This window comes from Neopsephotus bourkii, unplaced genomic scaffold (assembly GCF_033783945.1).
Source record: "Neopsephotus bourkii isolate Nb327-2 ecotype Australia unplaced genomic scaffold, CSIRO-AGI_Nbou_v1 NB_616, whole genome shotgun sequence".
NCBI lineage: Eukaryota > Metazoa > Chordata > Aves > Psittaciformes > Psittacidae > Neopsephotus > Neopsephotus bourkii.
In genome coordinates, this window is record NW_026901116.1 from 1,092,734 (window position 1) to 1,103,551 (window position 10,818).

Here is a 10,818-nt window from a genome sequence, read left to right on the forward strand (position 1 = left end):
CAGCAGCATCAGAAAGGTGATAGTTGCATGAGAAAAGATACCAAGAAAAGCAACAGGGATAATAAGCAATTCAAAAGAGCTTTACCAGGAGAAAGGAATGAATTGATTAAGAACCTTCCGCTTGGAAGGCAAGAAAAAAACAGGACTTAACCATTTCTTGTAATCCTTTGTGACAGCCCAGACCTTCTCCTAACAAAGGAAACCAGTTTAAAACCCTAAAGGAATACACAAGGGGCTCTTAAACAGCAGAACTCATCACTGTAAAATGTGAAAGCACAGCAAAACGTTGACAGGACAGTCATGGAGAAAAGATCCAGGGGAAGCTCTTGAATAGAGCTCTATAAACTGTGCTGAAAGTCTCCAAAGTGCTTCCAGTCTCTGTTTGCGCTCTATCTCAATTACTAAGCACCCACTCCTTGCTACTGTCAGAGATGGGACAATGAAGAAGAGAAGCTTTTGATGTGACCAGTACAAACACTTCCATGATTTCCTCAGCTATTAGATGGAAAGCACTTCCTCACATCTATCCTGAATCCCTGCTGCTGCAATTGTAGCCCACATCCCAGCCTGCACAGAGCCATGAAAGAAGAACTTTTCTTCATCTTCTCAACAGGCTATTCTTCACATGAAGATGAATTGTGTGCCCATCTTGTCCTCTCTGGGTTAAGCAATCCCAGTCCTTTCAGGCCCTTTTCAAAGGTTGCGTTTGCTCTCCTTTGGGAAGAAGAGTCAAGCAGTGTTACTGCACTTCCATAGCCATGACTAAACCATTTTTAATTCCTTTTCAGAAAAAGGACAAAAAAACCCTTTAAACCACTAAAAGCAGAATCAGAAAGAGCAGGACCAAAAGGACTCCAATGCCACAGGACTCTGCCTACAAAGGGGTCATCAACCAAACTCCCGAGATGCTACTCTTCTCCAACCCATCACAGACAGGGCAGAGAAGAGCTCTAAAGATGAGCTCAGCTGCAGCTCGACATGAAATACTGCTCACTCATACAGAGTGACCACTCCATAGGACACCAGGACTGAGGAACTGAGCAGCCTTTCCCTAAAATTCAAGGGAAACCTCCCATTTTTGCTCACTACCTCAATGCTACCGCAGACGAGGTGCCCGGAGGATAAGCAGGAATATAAATTCAGGGAGCTGCTGAGAGCCCAGACACGAGACCACATCCCACAGAACAGGAAGAGGCATTTGATCATCTGTCCTTTCGCAGTGATTCATTCAATTCCAGAAAGGAAAGACCAAGCACATCCGAGGTATAAATAATTGAGCAGTACAGTCTTGCAAGCTGCTCCCTTCAGGTGCAGACTGAAATAAGAAGGCTTATATCAAGGATAAGGACTCACCACCTCAAAGCTGTTTGCAGTGCTGAGGTGCTGCAGACAAGAAAGCATCCATAAAGCTGAGCTCGTTCAGCAAATCATACCTTCAGGCAGAGATCCCTGATGCTCCACACATGAAACCAGACCAGTCCATCTCCTGACACACCATTAACACCAATACCTGATTATTTCCCAGGAGCTGCTGATACTTCTTCCTCCCCAGCAGCAAACCTGGAGCTGAGCAGCATCAGCCCAACCAGAAGGGAATGTTAATCCAATTCAAGCAGTGCTGCGATGAACTGGCTTTTAAAAGCCACTTAATTATGTACATATAAACAGAGACCCAGGCTCATCTTCAGGAGATTTCCCTGTCTGGGTGGCAGGAGAATGGGCTGAAAGATGCTTCAAAGGATCCTGCGAGGCTTTTATGAGCAGACAGTTCACAGTTGTTACAAGCAGCTTCCTGAGCAAGCTCTGTGGCCAACAGTTGGTGTCTAGACACTCTGTGCTATACTTCACCGTGTTGCTTTGCTGGCAATTGGCATTTCACACTAATTGCCATATGTAAAGCGAGGGATGGGGCTTGAAGAGATGGGACTCGTGGAGCCAAGGTGATGCATGGCATGGCTGAAGGGTGAGAAGTCGGAAGAGCTCAGCATGGTTTCAGCTCTGTTACATGAGGTTCTCGCCATACCCAGCCTCAGGGGATTTGCAGATCCTGTGTGTGATTTTCAGATGCTCTTCAGCTCTTATTGTGCCTAAGACCTTGGGGAGGCACTTCTTAACCAGCCCAGCATGTATAACAGAAGGCTCACTTCATCCCAAAGCCCATTCAGGGTCTCCTTCCCCTCTCCTCACCCAAGGCAGGCTCAGCTGAAGGACAAACCACCGCAATCACAGCAGTAAAGGCAGTCCCTAGGGTGATGAGGACACTGTGCCTTCTTCATTCCTCCACTCCAAAACACAAATAGGGAATATCTGAAGCCAGATGCCTGTCATTACTCCTCGCTTCACATCTGTAACACAGACCAGTATCCTCATCTCACCCACTGGAACAGAGATTAGGACCAGCTTGGACAGGCTTCATCCTTCACACCCAACCCAGACGGCTCAAACCGCTGCGCTCCTTACTGGGTCATGGTTTCCATGCTCATCCAACCCACCATAAACCAGTTATACTCCCCAGCCCAGTAAAACAGTCTTCTACCAGGTGAAGGAACTGCAGGCAGCTCATGGCAGAAGGCCACATCCAAGTTCAAGGACATTAGGTGCCTAATAGCACAGCTGGCCCCCAGACCCAGTATCCTGCCACCAAATCCCTTGTGCCAGTCTAGACACTGGGAAGCCACAAAATGAGCCCAGGATGAAGCTGGGGTAAGCTGATCCAGTGGAAAAACATAACTCAAACCAGGTGGGAAAGGGGAGGGATGTGTTAAAGCACCCACATGAATGCTGTGCCACCCCAACGCTTGGGAAGAGCAAATGGAAGATGGGAAACTGCTTAAGCCAATTCTGGCCCAGCAAAACACACCCCATAGCCCCAACCATGAGCAGCAATGTGCATGTCACTGCAGGCAGCCTGGCCAAGCCCATATCAGTGCCCGTCACTATGGACCAGGAAGCACACAGCAGGTTAGTGCCTGCTTGGACAAACTCATTGAGCCTTTATAAACCCAGCAAGATCCAATCTTAACTTCTGCCACCACTGAATGCCTCATTCCCATCCCCACACAACCTCTCCTCTGGGATGGAAACAGTAATTGTGCCACCACACAGCAAAACACATTGAAACAGCTGTATTAGAGCACAACATTCTCTAGCTGGCTTATTTTTCCATCCAGATCTGTTTTCCTGCCAGGAGGGCTTGCACCAATGCCACAGCTTTCAGCCTAGGAGACACTGGGGAGCTCAGAGGGGCTAAACAAGAGCCCCAGCGCTTGCTGGACCTCATCCATAAGTCTAGATGACTAAAATGTCTAAAAGCAAAGCCTGTTTTCCCTGTTCAGCACCAGAAACCTGAAGGACACAGGAACAGGGCTGTAACAGTTTTAGCTCAGCTCCATTTGAAGCTATAGAAGAAAAGAAAGCAGAGAACATCCCCTTCCAGGTCATCAGTACCAGTTCAGGAGCCAGGATCTCAGACAAGCTGCTGCTATTTGCACTGCTCTGGCTCAACCTGAGCATTAAGGCAGCACCCAATGGTATCAGCAAGCTGGGCTGCAGCAAGGACACCTCTGGCTCCCACACATCCAAGCTCAGGTCTCTCAATGTCATTCCCATCAGCCAACCTCATCTCTTCAGCCAGAGCCTACAGGTACCAAGAAGGACCTAAGGTGATGCCCCTGTGGGAAATGAGCTTGCTTATACCCATTAGTCCCAAATGAAAACAGTGCTTGGCAAGCATTTAAGCCAGAAGACCAGGAATCCTTAAAAACAACTAAAGGCAGTTGAGGACCTCTAGCTCCACTGCCTAAGATGAACCTGGGCATGGGGCACATCATGGGGGTAAACACGACACAGTGCCAGTAAAGGGTACCAGGTCACCCAGAGCAACACTAATCCCAGACAGAGTCATGGAAGAGTTGATAAAGGATTTAGGGAACAGAGCTTAATTACAAGTCCTGCTGTAATCTCAGTCAAGAGCTGCTTAGTAGAAATGCTACCCCATTAAATGTGCTTAAATTTCATTCTTGGGTCAAACAACAGTGTAATCTCTCTGAACACACATCATTAGAAGATATTAAACTCCTATTAAATATATAACAGCATATAAAAGCACAGGGCGATTAATTGCTGAGATACCACATTTCTAAAGGGGCGCAGGTAATTCCCAGTGTAACTGGCTGTGACTAAGGAACAATCCAGAAAGCAGATATATATCAAAGGAAGAGAAGGGAAAACCAACAAGCCTGATGGTACAATGTGCAGATGACACAAACGCTGGCAGGGCAACCACCATGAAATCACGCAGCCACAGAGAACAACCACTTGGAAACCTTGATGCTCCCCAGCAACTCGCACCACAGGAGAGCCAGGCATGAAGGTAGAGATGCAGCGACGAGGAGCACGATGCAGGGCTCCCGAGAAAACAACTCTGCATTAAGCAGTAATTCCTGTTAAAGCACTGAGGGAATGAGAGCTTCAATCTCAGCGTGCAGCAGGAGACTACTCCAGTATCGGCGTAATTGTATCTGCTGCTGGAGTGGGGAGGAGACACAGGAATACTGTAACTACATCTGCGTGGCCAGACTGATGGAGTTACAGTTTTTAGCTTATCAAATGCTGCTTAAAAGCCCTTCAGTGACTTCAAAAGGCTGCAAATGCAGCTTGAGAGCAGGAAGAGGGTTTTCAAGAGCGACAGGCTTGCAGAGCTCGAGCTGTAAAACCAAAGCAGGATTACTAAGTGACTTGAAAATAGAAGCTGGTATTTTAACGGTGAGAAGTCACCCGGTATTAAAGGATGCTGCATGGGAAAGGCCAGCAAAACATCCCCAACCAAAACCAAGAACTGCTTCTAAATGAACAGCAACTCGGGTAATCACACAGATTCATCCTTAGATGACAGGCTGAGCACAGGGAGAAGCAGCTGTAGTTATACAGCCCACATTTATGGGGTTTCACACAAGATAACCTCACTGCTTCTCCTTTATTCTGTGCCACTTGGAGTCAATCATTGGTAACCCAGTAGGGCACAAAACATGGGATATTCTATACAAAGAGCTATGGAAGAAGTTAAAGGGAGAAAAGCAAATCAGAGAAGAAAAACAGCCTCAGAAAGGCAATAAAGCAATCGCTACATAGCCAAAGTGATATATACTCATGTGTTTCAGTGCTCAGCAAATGCTGGGTGAGGGATCACCCTTATCTCCAAGAGTAACCTTGATTAGAGACCGCAGAGGATGAATGCATCTTCCGTGGTTTCTAACCCATCCATCCTCACAGTGGCCATCGCTTCCCATCACTAAAGAGGAGTTGAAGTGGGCAGAAAGTTCCTCAAACAGCAAAACTGGATCAGTCAATCAGGGGCAGTAAAAACCAGTGCACTCGGGTGTCACAGCTCAGCCAGGAGGTGGTTTTGAGCAAGAAAGAGGTTTTCTCTTCCCCTAGGACGTTATCTGATCCTGCAGAATTAAGTGATTCTTAGAAGCCTAGATACAGAGAGGAGAGCCAAAAATACTCTGCAAAACCAAGCAGCGTAACACAAGAGGAAAAAGAGGAATTAGAACAGCAGAAGGAAGTGGAATTCGGAGCAATGGATATAATTAGGAGAGGCTGAATAGCAGGAAAGACATCCTGAAGTGGATTATTTTGACTCCAGGAGCATCGCGGACTCAAGGGGATCCCCACAAAGACTCACTTAACTTGCTCAGTGTCCTTCAAACACGGTGACATTCCCTGGTAGATATAACAGAGAAAATAAGAGACTGGGCTGGCCTCAGAGCCACGAGCATAGCAGGACATGAGCCCAGCACAGCTCATCACACCGACAGAGGCTGTTGCAACACTTCCTCACACACCCTCATCTCCTATTTTATATTTAGGGTGAAATTCCTTTCCATGAGGGCCAGGCTTCATCCCACATCTGTCCAGCACCCAGCACAATGGAGTCCCAGCCGCTGACTCCCAGAATCACAGCAAGAACAGAGCAGAAAAATCGGGACTTGAAGAAGGCATCTCAGCCTTCCCCTGCCCCAGGGCAAGAATTACTACACTTGCTATTTGTCTAGCAGAAAACGCTCTCCCTGATGGGTGGAACACAAACCCACCCAGACAGATGAATGAGCTGGACCTTAAATTTAACATCTTAACCCCTCCATCGCCCTCTGATAATAGCAATTCATAGAACCCCAGACTGGTTCAGGTTGGAAGGGATCCAGCTCCAACCCATGCCACAGGCAGGGACACCTTCCACTAGAGCAGCTTGCTGCAAGCCCCATCCAACCTGGCCTTGAACACTGCCAGGGATGGTGCAGCCACAGCTTCTCAGAGCTAAGCCAGCCTTGAGCACTGCACCAGGACACCACGGAGCTGGAATATCTCCCTCTGCAATCAGGAACTGATAAAAGTGTGATTCTGTGAACAAACCCAGGCTGGCAGCAGGGGCCCACAGCCCTGCCTGTTTGTGAGCCACGCTTTGGGACTGCTGCTCCTCGAAGGGAAGCCAGCCCCTGGCTCCTGGAGACACACTCCTTCCATGATGCTATAACAAGTGAGTCACCCTTTTATGAAGTTTCCTTCATCCTCTTTTCCAGCACATCGTGTTTCCCCTGAGCTGGGCTAGTTTCCACTCTGAAAGCGCTTGGAGCAGGTATTGCTTATGCCTATATCAATAATAACACTCCTGATGAAGTACCACTCACTGACAGCCAAGCACAATCCTTTCTCCGTCTCAAACTGTTATTAAGGTGGGTATGCAGACAGACATTAAGCCAAGCTCCCCATTTAACCTTAATACTAAGGAACAAGATCAACTGCACTCGGTTCTGTGAAATGGAAAAAACACCACCCACACTCTTCATCCTGGCAGTTCCCAGACATTGGAACCAGTTGTTTCAGTTTTAATAAATCCCATTCTCATACAATTTACCTTTAAAGCTTTCATGGGAGAACTCCAGAAAGAAAACTGCAAGAAGTCAGGAAACCTAAACAAATGGGCAACCTATAGCAAGATAAATCCAGTGCCCCGTTGTTCCACACACGAAAAGCTTTCCCTTCCACTGCAGTATCAGTGTGAGTCAAACAGCTTTTTAAAGCCATGCGACTCATTTCAAACCATGACTTTGTAAAACTTGGTTACTGAAAAGAAGCCAAAGGGCTGCAGCAGATGGGGTGGGAAGGGAGCTCTCCAAGGCTGTTTATAGGGAAACAATCCCACCTGGTACTGAGATTTCCAGTCGAGCAGCTCCTAGGCTGATGCAGAGCAGCTGAGAGAGGAAGGCGAAAGCAACAGCACTGCCAAAGGACTGAGTGACAAAGCTTAGCACCAGGTTTTAAGCTTGCAGTAATGCAGGTATTTAGATTCTGAAGCCAAGGACCACAAATCCACCTTTCCCCACTCACAGCCCAATAAATTTAGCTACCATGAGCTGTAAATAACCTCAACCCATTTCTATCAGCAACCTTCCAGAGGATAACACACACACACGTGCTCAGTACTCAGAGTAACACACACTGGTTTTGATGTAAAGCTCTTTGGAGAACTTCTGCTTTACTTTAAAGAGGGGGAAGGAGGGATGAGGTGTCTCCGTTTGCCAAAGTCATTATGTAGCATCACTGTACAGGCAGGAGCCAACACTACAGAGTCTGGCTAGCAGGACCACATCTTAGATCACAGTATCAGAAGCACAGAATGGTTTGGGTTGGAAGGGACCTCAAAGCTCATCCCGTTCCAAGCCCTGCCACAGGCAGGGCCACCTTCCACTGGAGCAGGTTGCTCAAGCATGAGCAATACTTGTAGATAGCTGTGCATAACTTACCTAAAACAACTCATTTGATGAGAAATGAGGTGATTGCTCATGAGGCACTGGCTTCACTTACACAGCCCGATTACCACAGAAGCAGCAGGAAAGCCATCCTGAAGTGGATGTGTGCAGCAAAACCCTAACCAGCATCACAAAGAAACACCTAAGAAGGCTGAGACACCAGACCCAGGCACGCTGAAAAGAGCCGAAGGCAAAGGGAAGGGGCAGCGCTCCCGGGCAGCAGCTCCATCCATCCCTCTGCACCCTGGGGCAGGAGCTCGGCACTTCACACGGGTGAAGCAGCCGGTTCTCCCGGCTGAAGGATACTGCAAGAACCACTGGGAAATAGATGCTCAATAGGAGAACAAAGGCTCCATTAAGCAAACAGAGGCATTAACTCATATCAACGTCAGGATGATAACTGTCCCCATACCCGCAGCTTCACAATTAACCACGGTATTTGCGAGACTGACAAGAAACTGACGGGCTGCAGCGATAACGGCGCCAGATTAAGCGTTATGGGCTGGAAAACGCCCTCCTTCCCCTCCTGCACCAGCACCGAGGGGCACCGCGAACCGGCCCCGCAGCGACCCAGGCCAAGGGCGGCAGCTTCCAGCCGCCGGGCGCCGGCCGGGGCGGGCCGGGGGCTGCGGGCGCTCCGCAGGGACGGGTGTTGGATACAGCCATTAAACCGCCCTCATTCCCCCCCGTGCTCCTGCGGAGGAGCGGCAGAGAGCCCTGCCCGAGCCCGCACCTGAGCGTGGGGCCGATGCAGGCCGTGTCGGTGCTCTCGATCTCCCGCAGGATCCGCTCGTGCTCCGCCGCCGTCTCCAGGCTCTCCAGCTCCGCCATCTTCCCCCGCTCCATGGGGCTGCGCCCGCCGGGCCGGCCACACCTGCCCCCTCCCTCCCGCCCCGGGCAGCGGCAGCACCAGCGCCGGGGCCGCCCGCGCTGCTCCGCTCCGCTCGGCTCCGTGCGCGCCGGGCACGCCGGGAAATGTAGTGCGGGCCGGGGAGGGGGGGCCGCGGCCTGCGCCGGCGCTGCCAGAGCCGGCACCGAGGGGCGGGAGCGGCCGCCCGGGGCGGTGTCAGCGGCTCCGGGCAGGCGGAGGGGCCGGAGCGGAGCGGGCGCTGCCCGCGGGGAGGAGCGAGGCGGGGAAGCGGCTGCTGGCAACCCCCCGGGGGCACGGCCCCTTGGCCGGAGCCGTGCGTGACCCATGAGGGGCACAGCCCGTGGCACCCATCACGGGGAGACACAGCCCCATGGCAGGGACCTCTGTGTCCTTCTCCCATTGAGGGGCGCAGAGCCGTGGCCGTGCCACGCAGCATGGGGAGACGCAGGCACGGTGGCAGCAGCATCCCCTCTGAGAGGACGCAGCCCCGTGGCTGCAGCATCCCCTCCGAGCGGGCACAGCCCCGTGGCTGCAGCATCCCCTCTGAGCGGGCACAGCCCCGTGGCTGCAGCATCCCCTCCGAGCGGGCACAGCCCTGGGGCAGGATCCGCATGTGTCCCGTAAAGGGACAGAGCGCCATGGCCATGACATCCACCGCGAGGAGATGCAGCCATCACGCTTCAGCATCCCTCCCGAAGGGGCACAGCCCCATGGCCGGATCCTGCGTCCTCCCCTATGAAGGGGCACAGCCCCATGGCCGGATCCTGCGTTCTCCCCTATGAAGGGGCACAGACCCATGGCTGGATCCTGCGTTCTCCCCTATGAAGGGGCACAGCCCCACGGCCGGATCCTGCGTCCTCCCCTATGAAAGGGCACAGACCCATGGCTGGATCCTGCGTCCTCCCCTATGAAGGGGCACAGCCCCATGGTCAGATACTGCGTCCTCCCCTATGAAGGGGCACAGCCCCATGACCGGATCGTGCATCCTCCCCTATGAAGGGGCACAGCCGCATGGCCGGATCCTGCGTCCTCCCCTATGAAGTGGCACAGCCCCATGGCCAGATCCTGCATCCTCCCCTATGAAGGGGCACAGCCTCATGGCCGGATCCTGCATCCTCCCCTATGAAGGGGCACAGCCCCATGGCCAGATCCTGTGTCCTCCCCTATGAAGGGGCACAGCCCCATGGCCGGATCCTGTGTCCTCCCCTATGAAGGGGCACAGCCCCATGGCCGGATCCTGCATCCTCCCCTATGAAGGGGCACAGACCCATGGCTGGATCCTGCGTCCTCCCCTATGAAGTGGCACAGCCCCATGGCCGGATCCTGCGTTCTCCCCTATGAAGGGGCACAGCCCCATGGCCGGATCCTGCATCCTCCCCTATGAAGGGGCACAGCCCCACGGCCGGATCCTGCATCCTCCCCTATGAAGGGGCACAGCCCCATGGCCGGATCCTGCATCCTCCCCTATGAAGGGGCACAGCCCCATGGCCGGATCCTGCGTTCTCCCCTGTGAAGGGGCACAGCCCCATGACCGGATCCTGCATCCTCCCTTATGAACAGGCACATGAAACCGACCATGGGGAGACTCAGCCTCCAAGGCAGTGACACCCGCCAGGAGGGGGGATGCCCCCTTGTCCGTGACACCTCCCTCTGGGGCACAGCCCTATGGTAGCATCCCTGTGTCCCCTTTAGGGAGATGCAGCCCCGGCGCAAGGACTTCATGTGCCCCATGAAGGGACACAGCCCCACGGCAGCAACACCCCCCTTGAGGGATCACAGCCCCGAGCAGAGGCGTTCCCTTATCTTGTGAGGGATGAAGCTCAGCTCCCCCTGCCCCATCCTGTCCCTCAGCTCCATAAAGGATGTCACCCCCCTGAAAAGCTGCCATTGACTGTGCTCCCAAAGAAAGCTCCGCACTGACACCAAACCCCTTCCAGCTTGATCCTAAAACATCCCAGCAGCTCCTGAGCTACAGTGTCCCATCCAAAAGCTGCATGACCCAAGAGGCATCTTCAGCCAAGGGCACAGCAGAGCTTCCCCCGGAAAACACCAGGAGCCCCCAGAAACCCCCGTGGGTGTCAAGGTCTCCTCAAGGTTTAACGCTGCAGCTCCCTCCTTTGGAAGCAGCTCTTTGTT

General features: G+C 52.3%; 1 protein-coding gene across 7 annotated transcripts in view; it reads right to left on the reverse strand.

Annotated features, from left to right (window-relative positions):
• EXOC6B (exocyst complex component 6B) overlaps positions 1–8,753 on the reverse strand; it is a 325,177-nt gene extending 316,424 nt beyond the window's left edge. For all 7 annotated transcript variants that reach the window (XR_009725215.1, XR_009725216.1, XM_061351946.1 and 4 more), the window contains exon 1: positions 8,545–8,753. Coding sequence is in view for 5 of the 7 variants with exons in the window: in XM_061351946.1 (XP_061207930.1) it covers positions 8,545–8,657 (113 nt within the window). In the remaining 2 variants the exon portion in view is untranslated. The remainder of the gene's footprint in view (positions 1–8,544) is intronic.
• Between the last annotated feature and the right edge of the window lie 2,065 nt (positions 8,754–10,818).